At 44.4% G+C, this 17,753-nt stretch overlaps 1 protein-coding gene and 1 non-coding gene across 3 annotated transcripts; one reads left to right on the forward strand and one right to left on the reverse strand.

Moving 5' to 3' along the window:
• Window positions 1–2,539: 2,539 nt before the first annotated feature.
• Window positions 2,540–2,613, reverse strand: TRNAV-CAC (transfer RNA valine (anticodon CAC)). The gene has a single exon. It is a non-coding gene; the product is annotated as a tRNA-Val (tRNA).
• A 1,897-nt stretch (window positions 2,614–4,510) lies between these two features.
• Window positions 4,511–10,735, forward strand: LOC109760773 (cyclin-dependent kinase F-3). Of its 2 annotated transcripts, none has more exons than XM_020319588.4 (18): window positions 4,511–4,709; window positions 5,795–6,103; window positions 6,183–6,261; window positions 6,622–6,690; window positions 6,781–6,870; window positions 7,220–7,358; window positions 7,447–7,549; window positions 7,622–7,674; window positions 7,977–8,043; window positions 8,159–8,267; window positions 8,342–8,407; window positions 8,703–8,771; window positions 8,850–8,910; window positions 9,006–9,101; window positions 9,549–9,583; window positions 9,675–9,720; window positions 10,064–10,151; window positions 10,256–10,735. In XM_020319588.4, exons 2-18 carry the CDS (start codon window positions 6,096–6,098, stop codon window positions 10,395–10,397), a joined length of 1,320 nt encoding a protein of 439 aa, XP_020175177.1. In that variant the 5' UTR covers window positions 4,511–4,709; window positions 5,795–6,095; the 3' UTR covers window positions 10,398–10,735. The 2 variants fall into 2 exon arrangements, with proteins under 2 accessions (XP_020175177.1, XP_020175176.1); XM_020319587.4 differs by having other exon boundaries at window positions 4,516–4,709; window positions 10,061–10,151.
• The last annotated feature ends 7,018 nt before the right edge of the window (window positions 10,736–17,753 follow it).

A 17,753-nucleotide genomic window follows, 5' to 3' on the forward strand; every position in this document is an offset into this window, starting at 1 on the left:
CTTCTGTGTGGTTTTTCTTCTGCTTTTCCCTAGCATAGGCTTTGTTGGGTTTCTTTTTTTTTCAGTTTCATTTTTTATTTTATTTTCCTAATTTTATTCATTTTACTAATGTTTTTCTTTTATGATTTTTATTAAATTCGTGAACTTTTAACGAATTCATGAAACTTTCCAAAATTTTGTTAATTTTTTTCAAATCCTTGAACTTTTTTCAAATCATGTGAACTATTTTTCAAATTCACGAAGGTTTTTCATTATTTTCACCAACTTATTTCAAATTATGAACTTTCCAAGTCATAAACATTTTAAAATTCTTCCAGTTTTCTCAAAATTTTGAACTTTTTCCGAATTTGTTGAACTTCTTTTAATTATTTTTTTGAATTTTTTCCCTTTTTGTGAAACTTTTTATTTTAGAAATAATCAACAATCGCAGGTCAGGGATCAACGGTCGCAGAGCCAGAAGTTAAGCATTTGAAAACAAAATGCAGCTGGGCCGACCCATATGCTCATGAGTGTGGGCTCTAGCTATCTTGGTTGTTTTTAAACATGGCGCGCACACGGGTCCCTATTTGGACCGGTCCATATAGCGATCTGCTAATTCCGGTTGTGGAAGCTACTAGAAGCATTCCTCAACGAAAAAAATACTAGAAGCTTTTCTTCATTTTCCCCTATGTTTTTAAGCTCCGGTTTTCTACCGGCTTTTTTTCCTTCCTTTTGGATTTTTTGTTTTTATTATTCTTGAACATTTCTCAAATCCACAAACATTTTCTAGTCCTTAAGTTTTTTTACAAATTCATGAATATATTTCAATTATGATTTTTTTTTATCAAATTCATGAACCTTTTCAAAAAAATAGACTTTTTCAAATCCGTAAAAGTTTTCCAGATCAATGAACATTCTTGAAACTTGTTAACTTTTTTCTACAAGTCAACGGTCCAGGATCTATGGTCAATCTTTAAGGGACTGAGTCAACTGGTTAAAAAAAATAAAATGGAACAAGGCAGCTAGCGAGAGCGAGGCGAGCAAGCATAGGGAGTGTTAAATGGGCATTCGCCAAGGATATCGGTTTATGGGTGTCGCTTAAGGCGCTGCTTAGGCGCAGATCCTATTCCCCGTGTACCACAAGGGATGGCGATGAAACGCGTACCCCCAGTTGGCTTCGATGTTGTATGGGTTGGCCCATTTTGGGTTTTATCCATGGGTTTTGGGAAGGTTCTAGAACCAACCTTCCCTAAACCTGTTTTTCTTCCTTTTCTTTTCTTTTTATATTTTTTCCTTTTATTCCTTTTACATTTTGTGAATATTTTTAAAATTTTCCAAAATAGATAAATTATAAACATATTTGAAACCTTGAATATGTTTGGAATTGTGATTTTTTAATACATGAAATGTATTAAATCCGTGAACATTTTCTGATTTTATGAACCTTCTCAAAATAGATGAACATTTTTTTTAAGTTAAAAGAATCCGCAAAATATTGAACATTTCCCGGAATTCACAAACATATTTTTTAAATCATGACCATTTTCAGGATACACGAACATTTTTTGAAACCACGAACACTTTTTGATTCCCGGATCATTTTTTGGACAATCTAAGATCATTTTTTTAATACATGAATATTTTTCAAAATCATGAACATTATTTTTAATCCCGGAACTCTTTTACTTTCGGATCAGATTAAAATGACAATAAATTAAATCTTTATCGCCTCCTTAATTCTCCGCTAGTGATTTCATATTTTCCTCGAAAGAGAGCAATGAACTGGGGTCTTTTCCTAGAGGCTGATTCATATTCGTTGAGTTGTTTCGTTCAGGCCCAGTTATTCCAAGTTGTTTTAGTCCTTTGAAAAAGCAATATTAATATATGACCGGAATGATTAATAAAAATATTTTGATTGACATTTTTAAATGCACCTAAATTTTGATTTCGCACAGGGCCCCGGTTTTGTGAGGTACGGCCCTGGCCACATGTTTTGGCAGGGCAGGCGGGGACTGAAAAAACTGACGACGTCTGCTTCTCAAGTTGTTGCGCAATGAGCTGCAGCATTCATATGGAAGAAAAGCGGCCATTCGGCGTTGCGACTGCCTTCGTTTCCTCTAATATGCTCTTTGATCACCACGGCCACGGATCTGGATATCTAGGAGGTGGAGGACATGGCAATTGCCGATTTGCTCATTTGCTCTATGCAAAATTGCAAATGGAACCGTCCTGGAGACTGTGGATAAAGGCACAAAGCACATATGGACCCTTTGGGGGCGGCACTCAGCAAGTCATACATTCGCCCAGCAAGATTTGTGATCAGGTGCAGGCTGCAAAGGCGTTCGGACAGCGTTGAAACAAATATATGTGTACGTTAAATATACAAACCAACACAAAATTTGAAAAAGAAAAAAAAGGAAGCCTTAGCAATCTGTTGAATGTGAAGCAAAATCAAATGGAAGTAAAAAAAATGAAGCAAAATATACTGGAACTAAAACAAATATATCTATATGTAATAAAATGTGAAAACCAACACAAAAAAGTAAGCGCCAAAAAACAGTGTCTGAGCCCAGGTTCGAACTGGGGACCTTTAGTGTGTGAGACTAACGTGATAACCAACTACACCACCCAGACGTTTCTGCCTAAGCGATCGACAGACGCTATATTACCTTTGTCTTATTTATTATTACTATTTTCAAATGTGTTTCCATAGACGCCCGCAGCGCGAATTTTGGTCCCTCCCTTTGGCGACGGAATATGCCGTGGCATATTTGTGGTTCTCCTTGCACCTCTTGTCTGCCTGTTACATAATCCAACGGTTGACGAAACAGCAGTAGTAAATTTCTTCACGCAGAGCATATACACGGTCCTGATGTGAAATCACAGAGCAAGATCTCGATGCAAGCGAACAGCCCAGGGAAGCAAACCGTGCATCCGGCGAGATTATTCCGAGAAACCAAGAGCGAAACTGCCCAGCCGATTTAAGAACCCTCGCTCGTGCAGTGGAGCTACAATCTGCTCGGCTAAGTCAGGTCGTGGTAATCACCGTGCATCTTCTAACAAGAGCGTGTGCTTTTGTGTAAGCACCAATTGCTTATGCTTATAACAAAGGACAGATGCTTAATTATGTATCCTACCATGAAGATGCACCCAGGGCTTAAGAATCGATTCATTCTTGAAAAGAAGTTCATGGAGGAATCGATTCATTTTATCAGGCACCTTCCTAAGCAACTTGCATTGTACAACCTTCCGGCCTGTACAAACAAATTGGTGCACATGCGATGACCAAGGGCGTGTTTGGTTGCTTGCATTAGGCTTAATCAGGCCCGCACAGAAAGAAAACTGCATGTTTGGTTACCTATGTTCACTGTTGAGCCTCCATCGCACGATGTTTAAAGTACCTCCCAGTTAGGCCCGCTAGGAACGTCCAAATCGACGGTTTTTTACACGGCCAGGCCCGCGGGATGCACGTGGGCTGCGACGACTGCACGCAAGGAACCACACTCGAGAAGTCGCGTTGTTTCCCGAAGCGTCGACAATAATTACACTCGCCGCTCTCCCCCCCCCCCCCCCCCCCTCCACTCTCTCACTCTCACACCGGCGACGGCGATCAACGAATTGGAGAACAACAAGGCGACCACCGTCCTCCATCACCGGCATCAGCAACATCACCCGTATCACTTCGACAATGGTGGTAAGCCCTATTTTCACCTCCTCACTTACTATTTCGCATTCGATCCACGTTTAGATTCGGTCCGCGTAATCCATCTGCATTACAAGGGAATGGGGAATCGGGGTAAATAGCCATTGGATTGATCAGAACTTCTTCCTGAGTACTAAGTAGCGATGAATTTTAGGGTTCCGGTCTGAATTGAGTACAAGGGGAATGGGGATTGGGGGTTAATCTTACACAATAGCTTCAAATCTTCGCCCGACAACCCTGGAGGCGCTTGCATCGGCGGGGACCCTTGCCCTTATTGTTGTCCTCCAGCTGGACAATAGCATGCACCGTCTTGTCATCCTCATCGTCATCCAGATAGATTGGAAAAGTGCGGTGGCCTCGCTCCGGCGTACTGACCACTACCTTGGCCATGTGCGTGCTTGGAGGAAACACACACGGCATCCGTGGAATTCGAATCAAACCGAAGCAAACCGAATCAAACCAAATCAAATCGAGCCCCCCATGAAAATCCCCCACGGATCGCGCGTGCATTCACTCCGCCGCGTCATCCACGGGTCGCTCAAGCGCACGACGCCGAAGCGCGACGGCACGGCATCGGCACGACATTTTCAAACCAGCTCGCTCGCTCGCTGCCCCTTTTCCCTTGGGCGTCCACGGCTGGCCGGTTGGTGCACCTAGCGGGCGGCAGCGCGGGCGGGCGCACGGGCCCCACCGAGAAAATGACCCTCTTACCCCCGGCGCGCTTATCCGCTCGGCCCGCCCCCCGCCACGAGCCGCGCCGGCTCCGCCCGCAATTCCTCGCGCCACGGGTGGGCAGAAAAGTCATTGCCCGCGCGTCGCCCCCGGCTCGCACTGCCGCGTCGCGATATCTTCTCCTCTCCCTTTTTTTCCTCCTCCCCAGCCCAGCTCGCCTCGCCCCTCGTTTCGTTTCCCCACCTCGCCAAGTTTATCGCCCCTTCCCTTCCCTCCCAAGCCTCGCCCGCCCGCGATCCCCACACGGGAGGCTCCCTCCGCCGCGGCTCCCCCGCAAATGCTGCCGCCGATCATGGTGAATTCCCCTCCCCTCCCCCCTCCTCCTCTCCCTGTCCCCGGCCGTCTTCCTCCGTGATTTAGGAGGTCCCACCGCGTGTTGTTGTTCCTCCGCCCCGAATCATCGTCCGAGGCGAATTGAGTTTCTACCCTGCGGGTGCGGGGATTGCGCGATTTTTTTCAGGGGTTTCCGCTGCGAATCCTCTCTATAGAGGTGGAATAGTGCAGGTTGCGTTTCGGTTTGATTAATTTCTGGCGCTGCTCCAGTTCAGATCGGTTTTTCGGCCGAGTTGGGGATTTTTTTTTGTGTTTCCTTCTGGTTGCAATCCTCGGGATGGCGTGCGGAATGGGAGAATGTGGCGTCCGCGCCAGAGCTTTTCGGTTGCGATCCCGCGGCGTTTAATCGCTGTGATCTACTCCATGGGTTTCTTAGAGTTTGCCTCGTTTGGCTCCCTCCGCCTCGGCCTTCGGTTTGGGGATTTCGCTGCGATTCAACTGATCCCGCCGCGAATTATGGAGAGGGTAATATATCTCTGCGTCTGTATCATCCTTCCGCGGCTCTGCCTGTTTTAAATGTGTTGGTTGGTACCTAATTCGTTGCCTTCTCCTCGAATCTTCCAGAGTAGATCTCTGGCCCCCCCTGCGCCAGAATGACTGTTCATGGCGCGTGGATTTGTAGTACCCTTCGCGCGGAAGTCATCTCCACCATTATTTTGTTGATTTTGTTTTGATGAGTGCGTAGTTTGATTTGTTTTTCGAGGATCCGTTTCACTTTTGTCTCATAGTGGCCACTGTTCCATCCTTTATTTGTTGCGTCCATCACGTGTTTCTTTGTTACGACTTCAGTTGGTTGGGAAATGGTTAGTCGCTTCTGTCAAGTCTGTTGGTGATTGATGATATCTAACACAGAAACTCTGCTGGCTCCAAAAAGGATAAACTGCCGCCATTAGAACGTATCTTTATTTGTGTGCTCGATTTACTTTACTTTCTTAGCTGCATCTGTTCATCCATGGCAGCATGGTTATATTGCTCGCTAAGGGATGCAGTTTTGTCTTCAGTCTTGAGAGTCAGATACTGAGGCAAAAGCTCTTTTATCTCTCGCAGATCTTTCGATGAACGTGCTGGGGGGATCTGAAGATGGCTTCAGCGTATCCACGCCGATGCATTGGATGATGCGTTGCTGAGTTTTACTGGAGCCGCAACAAGCATGTCAGTTGTGCAAATAATGATGCATAACCATTCATGCTCTGACACCCCCGTTTGGACCTTTCTTCTTCTTATGCAACCCTGCACGAGCGAACCTACTACCGTGATGAGTTTCAAAGGTGGTGCGGGTTCCACAGTGCTCGGTTTTGTTACTGTTCAGTGATTCCTGCTGAAGCCTCTGTCAGTGAAGTTAACGACCATGGAAAGGTGAGCTGCAATTAATTTTGCCCATTATAAATTTTGCGCCGCATGAACAGTTCTTGACGAGGCTTCTGAATTTTTGCAGGTATAAAGTAATAAGGGAGATTGGTGATGGGACTTGTGGAAACGTTTTTAGGGCTTACAATATAGAAACAAATGAAATTGTAAGTGCATCCTTGTCAAGGGACTCTGCTCTCTTGTAAATTCTATATTAGCCTCATTTTTCTTCTCTTTATCTATCCTGTGACTTTTAGGGCCTTTTGCTAGCTTTTTTGGGCTTCTAGAATAAGCTGCCCCCTACCCAGCTTATTCTAGAAGCCCAACCAAAATTTTCTTTTTAGAAGCCTACTAGTCAAGTCTTAACTACTAGGCTTCTAAAAAAATAAATTTGTTTGGGCTTCTAAAATAAGCTGGGTAGGGGGCAGCTTATTGCAGCTTATTCTAGAAGCCACCAAAAGAACTGGCCCTTATGCTTGTAACCATCAGAGATTAGCAATTTTAATTTATTTTTTTACTACATTCAGGTTGCTGTTAAAAAGATGAAGAGAAAGTTTTACCACTGGGAAGAGTGCATCAGTCTGCGAGAAGTAAAGGTAATATTCCTCAGTAATGGGTATATCATCGTATCTGATCAAACCACACTGTTTTGCTTTTTGTGTTAATGGAGAACCATCCTTGTGCAGGCCCTCCAGAAACTAAATCACCCTAACATAGTGCAATTGAAGGAGGTGACGATGGAAAATCATGAGTTGTTCTTCATTTTTGAACACATGGTATTACATTATTCTTGGCACCTGTTTTACTGTTTAACTCATGGAAGCAAAACATTACTAGCAATTCTTATCTGCGCTCCGCTATGTTCTTGTATATGGTTGTACCTACATGTATCTCAGCGAAAATCACTAGTCTTGTAGTGTGTATGCTCGTTAGCATGGCCATTAGATTAGTTAAGAATGTTATTCACTGGTTGGATCATTAACGTCACTCTATTTACTTGGGTTCACATTTCTTAATTTGTACGTGAGAAATTCATCTTATGTTGGCTGGGCCTTTCAAGTTTTTAAACTTGTTTTCCTCTCTTGGACTTTTTTTACTAAAATGTAACTGATTTATCCTTTACAGGACTGTAATTTATACGATGTTATAAGGGAAAGGAGTGCTCCTTTCTCTGAAGAAGAGATACGGAAGTTTATGCTCCAAATACTGCAAGGCCTTGTGTACATGCATAATAATGGATATTTTCATCGTGACCTGAAACCTGGTAATTTGGTGGACTATATTCTGTTTGAATAATGCTGCCTCTATACCAGTAAAGTGACTATAATCTAAGGCTAATTCTGTTCTTTCAGAAAATCTTCTGGTGACAAATGGTATTGTTAAAATTGCCGACTTTGGGTTGGCAAGAGAAGTATGTTCCAGTCCTCCTTACACAGATTATGTCTCTACCAGATGGTGAGTTTCTTGTATGAAAAGGCCATGTTACTGTATTGGGTTTGCACCTAAACCTTACCTCTTATTTTCAAGGTACCGGGCTCCAGAGGTGCTGCTGCAAGCTTCAGCTTACACACCTTCTATAGGTGATGTTTCTGTCATTGGTTTAAGTTTCTATGCATAAAAAGGATTCTGTTTATACTGTAGATTATTTTCATTTATTTACACTTACTGCTTATATTTTGTTGATTCTTTCTCACTTTCTAAGTGTCTTAACACATAGTAAATTCCATCTAACACGAGAAATAAATGACACCTTGTCAAATTTCTGCATATGAGATCATTTGTTCGTTTAATCTTCTTGTGTCATACTGTCATTATAGCTTCCCCTTATGAGCCTTTGTGCCTGAATGATATCGTCATTAATAATAAATGTGTTCTATCACAGACATGTGGGCCATTGGTGCAATTCTGGCTGAGCTTTTTACACTGTCTCCACTTTTTCCTGGTGAAACGTATGTATTGACCTCTACTTTTCATAGCATAAATCCAGACCAGATTACTTGTATCTCTCTTTATATTACACTGACCTCTATCGCTCTACCTTTCTAATATTTTATTTTATCATAGTGAGACAGATCAGCTATACAAGATATGCGCTGTGCTTGGGACCCCAGATCACTCCCTCTGGCCAGAGGGAATGAACCTGCCTCGTTCAAGTAGCTTCCAGTTTTTTCAGGTGAAAATGAGTTCTGTCTACATTCATTGGATGAAATGCTTTTGTGGCACTAATACTTATCATCTGTTCCAAAGATTCCGCCAAGAAATCTGTGGGAGCTTATTCCTAATGCTTCCCTGGAAGCTTTAGACTTGATCAAGGTATGGCAAAGAACCACTGTTTTTTTCCTGGTCTTGGGGCAAAGTTGTCCTTTGCGCGTGTAAAATTGTAGATGCCCCAGTTGATGTCCGTTCATTCTACTTACACCTGGCGTATAAGTATCAGTACTAAGACTTCTGTCATGATGTTTCTCTGTAATCTATATTGCATTGTTACATAGATTGTGATAGCTATGAGTTTGAATGCTGTGAATAATCCAGCTTTTGTCCTTGATGTTATTTATGTGGTAATAATTTTCCTCATTAACCTGCTACTCTTTTCTCATCATTTTAATAGCAACTTTGCTCTTGGGATCCACGAAGAAGGCCAACTGCTGAGCAAGCACTACAACATCCATTCTTTAATGTAATTATCTCCACATTGAGTTGTCTACGGGTACTTTGCTTTGCTTTTCTCTGTACCTTAGACTTTTGAGTGGTCTAGGTGCGCAAGTGGGTACCAAGACCTCTCCAGGATGCTTCCTACTCAAAGATGAATGAGCCTAGTGAGTTATCTAATCACAATTCGTTTGCTAGGAAGTTAGTACGAAAATCTATTACATTATGGTTTTTCTGATCGAGCTCCCACTTCCTTTTGTAGGAGCAACACCAAGGTTGGAACTGGACCTTTGGTGTTTTGGTAAAGAATCTGATGACCTTGATCTAACTCTCAGCCTAAAGCCAAGCTCTGTATCAGGTGCCAAAATATTTCACTCCTGTTGAATTCCTTGGGTTATTATCTTGTGTGTACCATTGTTCGAAAACAGTAATGAACCTGCACATGAAACTTGGAAGGAATACCTTAACCTGCACTCCTGTAGTGTTGCTCTTGGGTGTTAATAGGTGAAACCGTATTGTATTAGCTGGAAACAAATGTGTTATACTACTAGTCAGAACATGATGATTACTGGCTTAAGAGTTTCTGTACAGCAAAACGGGATAAGATATTATGCTGGACTAACTCATGTTCTGTGAGGGCAGTGAATATGTTCTGTTAATGCCGTGAGATATAAACAAATTGATGTTGAAACAGCTTAAATGCATTCATTCGACAGATTTTTCTTTTCAAAGCTAAAAAAATTATCATGTGCTTAATGTGTTGTTTCCTCTGACTTATCTTCTATATTGTTTTCCTTTCTTGTAGATCTTGGTAAGCATGTTCCAGAACATAGAGAAGAGGTGAGAGTTACTCTTTGTGACATGGGAGTTGCATATTCGAGTGAAAATCGAGTGTTTAAGCAAGCTAAACTTTTGTTGTCCTAACATGCAGGAAAATCTTCTATACCCAGGTTATGGGAATCCTCCTGTACAGCCAGGTACATGGTTTTCCTCTGTTATTAAATCTTGATTTTAGAAGTGTTTTCTATCTGTTGCGTACAAATATATGCATAGGGTACCACAACCAAGTGCATCATCTATTGAATATTTGTGAACCACTTCACACAGATATAAGTGTAAACAATATGAATAGGAATTTCAGATTCAGTAACTAATCTGTTTGATTTCCCATTATAAGAAACCGCCAAAGTCATATATACACACTTGACTAAACTAATCAAACTTTCCTGAAATGTTTAGATGCTTTGTAATCATTGGTATGATAGAATCAATCATGGTTCCGTGTTGCTGAGACGTGGGTTGTTTGTTTTGTGAAAGCAGGGCTGTGGCCACTCATGGCATCATCGCATCGCCCCTTGGGGGAAGCCCCGGCCATGCCATCCTGGCAACAGGCGTACATGGTTGACAGGTAAGCAGCTCACATATCTAAATCCACAAATGCGTACTAGGAACTGACCAGATTCCATTGCCACTCCACTCATCATTGCCTCCATTGTTTCTTGCTTTACTCAGCCAAGCCGCCACGCTGCCAGCTGCCGGAGGAGGAGGAGGATTCCGGGGCTCTTCTCCGTTCGGGCTGTTCCCTCTGCAGCCTAACCTCATGGAGAAGCGGTCGCTGGCGCCGGCGCCCATCCGGCAGGTCAATTTCTTCTGACCGACGACTGAATAATGATGATCCCCCCGGGTTTACCAAGAGCAGCAGCCGATCATCATTATCATGATCCAGCGTGGGCTGGGTGCGTGGAGTTATTTTTTATACGAGTGCTAGACTCGGACAATAAGACGCCGTGGCGAGGCGTCGACAGCAAGCAGCAGCAGCAGCAGCAGACCCAAAAAAAATGTACATACATATTCGTGGTAGGTTGACAGTTCCTCATGGTGTCTGAGATTCTGTTACTCTGTACATACATACAAACAGTTTTGTACGAACGACCATGGTTTTTCTCGATATATATTTATAATATCGACGAGTGAGTGAGTGATGGTGATGAAGATTCAAGCCATATGGCATGTGATTCTTTGATTACTGCATTTGGTGGTCTTTATGATGATATATTCTTGCACGTTCTCTTGTGATCTTGTTTCTGATGGTGAGGTTTGAATGGCCTTGATGTCGTGGTGGTGGTGGCGTACGAGGACATGGCACTGGTTGGGCTGGAATGCAGTGGAAGCACGGAGTAAAGGCAAGGGCATTGAAGTGAAGTGACGACGTGACGACGTACACTAGTAGCTTGTAGTAGGAGTACGAGGGGGTGTAGCCGTGCAGGGCGTGGGCGCCTGCCGGCCGGACGTGACGACGGTGGAAAGGAAGGAGAGAGCAGAGGAGTAAAGGTCGGTTCTGACACCCATGTAATGTAACCTCAAGGAGCAGGGCCGGAGGTTGCGTGGCGGTGCTACTACTACTACCGTTTTCGTCGTGGCTTTCTTTCTTGCTTGGTCCGCGCTGCACTGGCTGTTTCCTAGCTGGCCTTGTCCGGCCTGAATTGACCTGACCTGGCCACTGGCCAGGCCATCCAACGTCGCACCGCAAGCCAGCCGCTCCTGCAGTAAAGCTAGAGCAGCGAATGCCACGATTCCTCTTCTGTTTTTCCCACGCAACAAAATAAGAGCTTATTTACTATGAATATCACATTATTAAGATCAAATCCAACGGGCTGACCCAAATGGACGGTGCTTTTGTCCGTTTGGATCGGCCGCCCGCCCGGCGTCCACTCTGTTTTAGATTTGGGTCGGCAATGCGTCCAACGCGCCGACCCATTTCATGTCCGCACACAATTTTTAAAAAAGCCCGCGACTATAGATCATGCCAGCGGCCATGTCTCATGCCGGCACCATGCCAGCGCCGACATACAATGTCGGCTTCAAAATATCACCACACAGTTCATGCCGGAGCACTCGCCAGCGGCCGGCTCACATGCCAGCACACAAAAAAGAGATGTGACTTGAGTTCGACCATGCCATCGCGGCCCCATTGTCATGCCAACACACCTGCCGGCATAAAAAAAAGGATGGCGCTCGCCGTCATAGATCACTCGTCGAATTTGAGCATGTCGGCCCGCATCTTCTCGAACCATGGCCTCTTCCTTGATGACACGGTGTTGAGATCCACCTTCATGATCTCCACCCTGATCATCATGCTCGCGAGAGCCACTTCTTTTGCCTTTGGAGATCATGATCTCCACCCCGCACGTCGGCTGGCATCTGCCGTGCATGTTTCCTCGCACCTCCGGATGACGAGCCATCGGCCACCGGTGTGGCGTTGAGGTCAATGGGCGCGGGTGCAAGCGTGGAAGGCGCCACCACGCTCACGTCGGGCGAGCACTCCCCGGAGAGGCGGGAGGCCTGCGGGTAGACGTGGAAGCCGGGCATCGGGGTGCAAGCCAACGCGCGGGGCAAGTCGGGCAGCACCATCCGAGGGAATGCAGATGAGCCGGTGCTGGCCGGGGCTACGGCAGCGTTGACGAGGCCGTGCTGGCGAGGGTTTAACCCTAGCATATAGAGCGCCTCCCTCGTTGCCGCCACGACGCGGGCGTTGGTGACCTCCTGCTACGCGGCGGCGGAGACGGCCGCCGCCGCGATGGCTTCATCCCTCACGTCCGCCGCGTGCCTCCGGCCCTTCCTCTTGGCCGACTCCCTTGCCCGTTGTTCGGGCGTCAGCGTCTTCTTTCGGGGAAATGGTGGAGGCTGCCACCGACCAGCGGGGCCGGGGAGGAGAAGGCGCGCGCGCATCCGTCTCGTGTCCGCGCCAATGCAAATCCGGCTAAAAAATGGGCCGGGAATGGGTCGGCAGGCGGACGCGCGACCGTTTGGGTCGGCGCGTTAGGCCGACTTTTGTGTCCGCGCGGACCCAAACGGACGTCAGCGGACAAAATGGGTCGCCCCGTTGGACTTGCTCTAATTTCTCCTACGGGTGTGACTGGTATATAATAGTGCTATACAGTTGTGTTCTCCATTCGATGAGAAAAAAATGGTGGAGAAATAGAACGTGAAGTTGGGTATAGGCGGGCCGGTACTGACCGACCGTACTGCCAAGCAAACTCCCGCGGGAAACAAACGAGATACGACGACCGTCATCATCATCATCTCTTTGGTGTCTGTTCGTTACACATAGCACTACTAGAGGACCCTACTGCATGCCCCGGGCATGTGTTCAACGCGGCTGAGCGCTACTACTCGATCGTGCCAATATAAATCTCCGCATCCATATCCCGCCCTCACGTCGCTACCAATATCTATTTCGTTGCGTGCCGCTGCCCGGCCCTTTAGTATCTCGTAAGTTCATCACCAAGCTCTTTTTCCTTTTTATTATATATAAAAAAATTGGGAATATCCCTGAGAATAGTATATTCTAAATAATTAATTAGTTAATAAAAAAATTGCAAGAGAAAGAGGAAGTGAGCTGAGGATAATGTACTACTACCACTACACTTTATGCCTAATAACGGAACAATGAAAAAATATTCTAAATTTAAGTAGGCCCAGGTTAAGGCGCCCGACGCGTGCCAGCGAGTGGCGTCGAGTGTGAGTGAAGCTCGCTCACTCGGCGTGTCGCCAGCTGCTGCCGCCACCAGAAGCTTCCGTTTCTACTAACCTGATTTGGACCGCTGTCATTATGATGATTAGCCAAGATAGCAAGCCAAGAATAGATTATCAACACCTACTCTTCTGAAACCGTTTTATCGACAGCAACAGCCCACAACCGTTCCAAACAATAAGAGCAGTATATAATCAACAAACATCCATATCTATATACATACACCAAGTAAACCCTAATAAGTAAATTTAAAATAAAAGGAAAACATCCATACCAAATACAGTACTGCTCACGCGTTTTTCGTTAACAGACGCATGCACGAGGAGTTTGTGCTAGCCGTGCGCTGTGGGAGAGCATTTATATGCTACTTTTTTTTCCACGCAACGGCCGAGTTTATCGCATTATGTACTACCACTATATTTTCTTTTGCCTCACTCTTCCTGTCAAGACAGATTCAGTGCTACATGCATACCGTAAAAAAAATGTTATGTACTAGTACATAATATGGTGTCCAAATTGGAAGACTAAAACCATACGATTCGGTTCAAGATATCCACACATGTGCTACAAACACACATGTCTGTAAATTCTTTATCATACGGGATCGTGCGTAAGGCTAACAAACTGGAATAATCCCAGCACAACAACACTCAAACAAAACAATAATGAATGCATCACCACTTGTTTTCTTGATAGTAATATTGATAATGAACTTGTAGTAGGAGTAATAGCTGTTGAGAATTAATTTATTTAGGTTTAATCTATGCCTATAATAACTGTTGGCGGTGGCTGAACCGGAGCGACGGATCGCTTGCGCCTTATCCGAACAGATGCATGTTCGTTGGTGCCCTTTGGGGTTGTATAAATAGCAGGTTTCAATCAATAAAGATGACACCGATTCATTCTTGCACTTGATGTTGTATGACAACAAAGATTGGCAGTGATTAGGGGGAGTGTTGAGAATTTATTTATTTAATTAATTCAGGTTTTATCTCTGCCTATAATAACTGTTGGCGGTGGCTGAACCGGAGCGACGGATCGCTTGCGCCTTATCCGAACAGATGCATGTTCGTTGGTGCCCTTTGGGGTTGTATAAATAGCAGGTTTCAATCAATAAAGATGACACCGATTCATTCTTGCACTTGATGTTGTATGACAACAAAGATTGGCAGTGATTAGGGGGAGTGTTGAGAATTTATTTATTTAATTAATTCAGGTTTTATCTCTGCCTATAATAACTGTTGGCGGTGGCTGAACCGGAGCGACGGATCGCTTGCGCCTTATCCGAACAGATGCATGTTCGTTGGTGCCCTTTGGGGTTGTATAAATAGCAGGTTTCAATCAATAAAGATGACACCGATTCATTCTTGCACTTGATGTTGTATGACAACAAAGATTGGCAGTGATTAGGGGGAGTGTTGAGAATTTATTTATTTAATTAATTCAGGTTTTATCTCTGCCTATAATAACTGTTGGCGGTGGCTGAACCGGAGCGACGGATCGCTTGCGCCTTATCCGAACAGATGTCTGTTCGTTGGTGCCCTTTGGGTTTGTATAAATAGAAGTTTCAATCAATAAAGATGACACCGGTTCATTCTTGCACTTGTTTCTAACAATAGCAAAGCACAAGATCATGCCCTGATGCCCACCATAGGTTTGTCTGCCAGGTGGGTCCCACCTGAACCCAACCCAACCAGATGTGTCCCAAACGGGAGGTGGGGGTGAGGGGCTATATATACGAGCAATCAGTCTTCTCTCTTCAGTTTCCTCCTTCTTGAGCATTATGATGATGTTAATGCTTGCTCAAGTTGGAATCATTTTTTTACCACGGTCACTTGGTGAAGATCCGCAAATTGCTTCCCCATACTGCAATGAGGGAAGCCATCACTAGAGCACGTCTTCACATGTATATTAACACGATGTGGACCGCAAGCTTCAAAGTATATAACCTCTGGATGCTCATCTTTTGAACTAGATGACCATCACCATAGAGCATTCTTAAAAATTAAAACATATCTTTGATGCAAGCTCGTGAGAAAACCGAACCCACATGAAACAAAGACATAACATGGGTTAGTTCACAAAGCACAATTCACAATTACTTACCACACCACTAGATCACTTGATCCCACACGGTACAATATTTGTGTTTGTGTGTTGGCCATCTAGATACAATCTTTCATGACCAAACGCTTCAATACATTGCTTCAATACTCTATCACCAAACGCTCTTTCATGACCATGTCAAGTCTAACCATGAACATCATATTGGTCACCACTTATTCTTCTAAATGCTCCATCAGAATCTCTTGAGAGGCATAATGAATTATTCACTCTAGTTGCCTGCTTCAAGACATGCTCAACCAAAACACAACACGTGAGGTCATGATTATTTTGTCTTGAAACCATAACTTGAATTTTTCTCCTTAATTATTCTCCCAAGTGTCATTGACCCATATAAGCCCAAATATGTCAATCTTTGAGATCCTCCAACAAACTCTATCTTGAGCATATTTTGTTTAGATAGTGAAACCAATCTTAATGGATGTGTAGATATCTCCAAAGACAACTAGTAACCGCACTAAACATGAGACCTCGAGAGCTAAACCCTAGGCCTCGTGGGCACTAGGGTCAGGGACCTTGTGCGCACGGGGTATCATAGGGTTTAACACTCAGCCCCATGTGCACGGGGGTTAGGAGGCCCGTGCGCACGTGATGTCCGGAGAGATTTCCCGGTTCCTCGCGGGCACGACATCCCCTGGCACAGGGTTACCCGAGAGGGATACCCGGAGGAGTTCTTAGAAGAGGAATTCTTCCCACATCAACCCAATATATTTCAGGCGCACTATGGACATCTCTTCATATAAAATTCAATGCACTTCTATGATCCATATGAATTTTTCATTCAATACCAAAGCTTAGAGTATATCTACATATGGAATATTCATCATTCAATACATAAGCATTCATCCTTGAATCCATCCAACATCCTTAAGGCACCACATATGGAATATTCCTTTATATACATCTCAATGAAAAATTAGTTCATAGAGATTATCATTATTACCAAAACCACACTTAGGGAGCGAACACACTTTCATTTGGGTCGTGCAACCCTCCTATGTTGTCATGTAACGCCATCGTGTGGCAAGTACGCATGCCCGTAAAACCTATATCTAGAATGTCAATGCAGGTCATACTTCGAACTCTGGTAGGTGAAATTATACGCTACAATTACGACACTCATAATTTAGATACCCGTCCTTTCTTGCACTGGTGGATCCAATAACTATGTCATGAGTAAAAACAATCCTGCGAATTAATGGCACCGAGTACCAAAGCATGACGAGATGGGACGAAACTAATGGTGTTAACAAAAAAGTTTAAAGTATGAGCCTAACAAACTAGAATAATCCCAACAAAACAACAATGAAACAAAAAAAATGAATACACCACCACTCGTTTTCTTGATATTAAACAATAACAACAACAATAATGTACTTCTAGTAGGAGTAATAGAAAACCCCAACACCATGTCCATCATAGGTTTGCTCTTGTAGATGGGCCCCACGCCCATGCCGGGGTCGACCCTGGACCCAACCTAACCCAATCATATGTGTCCTGAAGGGGAGGTGTGGTGGGGGTAGGAAGGGACTATATGTACGGGTCCCGACTTCTTATCCCCCCCTCTCCTTCTTCCTCCCTCCTACTCAACCCTCCTTCAACTGCCCTTCGTCGCTATATACATAGGTCCCCGGTCAACGTGTCCGAAAACACACTACAAACACTCATAGCTCGTAAAGTTTTAATCATATGGGATCATGTCTGTGTGTAAATGCGGTCTAAAAAATTTAACATTGGTAGATACATGTTGTACCCTACTATTACAACACATAACGGGTGATGTTATCTTGTCCGAATTCAATAGCACCACAGACCCAAAGCGACCGGCATGAGCATTACGGTATCAACACCACTTTTAGTCTCTCGCCTCACTCTTCCCATTTAGACATCGAGGGTTCGAGAGCCTCGGGCGAGCCGAGCTTCAAGGTCACCATGTCAACCCATGTACCACCATCGACGGATGGTCTCGGGGACCATCCCGAGTCTCTTCTCGTCTCCCCGCACTAAAACCAAAGTATCTGGCCCATTAAATCAAGTAGATGCTGGCCCACGAGTGAGAAGTTGCTTCTTCGCATAATTCTAGGGCTTTGGTCTAAGCAATCAACCCCTCATATGTTGTCATGTTCTGCCACATCGTGCCAAGTACACACACACTCGTGAAAATTCTTCCTGTGTTGTTAATGCGGATCATACTTCGGGCTCTGGTAGGTGAAACTATGCGCTATGGCTACAACACTAATGACCCAGATCGCCATTCTTTATTGCACCAGTGGATTCGGCATCCATGTCTCGAGTAATGAAACACAAAAAGAAATCCTCAATATGATATTGTGGGAACCCAAAGCAAGACGA

Source organism: Aegilops tauschii, chromosome 5, assembly GCF_002575655.3.
Source record: "Aegilops tauschii subsp. strangulata cultivar AL8/78 chromosome 5, Aet v6.0, whole genome shotgun sequence".
In the NCBI taxonomy this organism is placed as follows: Eukaryota; Viridiplantae; Streptophyta; class Magnoliopsida; order Poales; family Poaceae; genus Aegilops; species Aegilops tauschii.

What these genes read in the sequence shown, in the direction of transcription:
- LOC109760773 (XM_020319587.4), top strand. An exon ending in GTAGCTTCCAGTTTTTTCAG is followed by an intron (nt 8,268 to 8,341) that starts GTGAAAATGAGT and finishes TCTGTTCCAAAG; the next exon opens with ATTCCGCCAAGAAATCTGTG. An exon ending in CTCAAAGATGAATGAGCCTA is followed by an intron (nt 8,911 to 9,005) that starts GTGAGTTATCTA and finishes TTCCTTTTGTAG; the next exon opens with GAGCAACACCAAGGTTGGAA.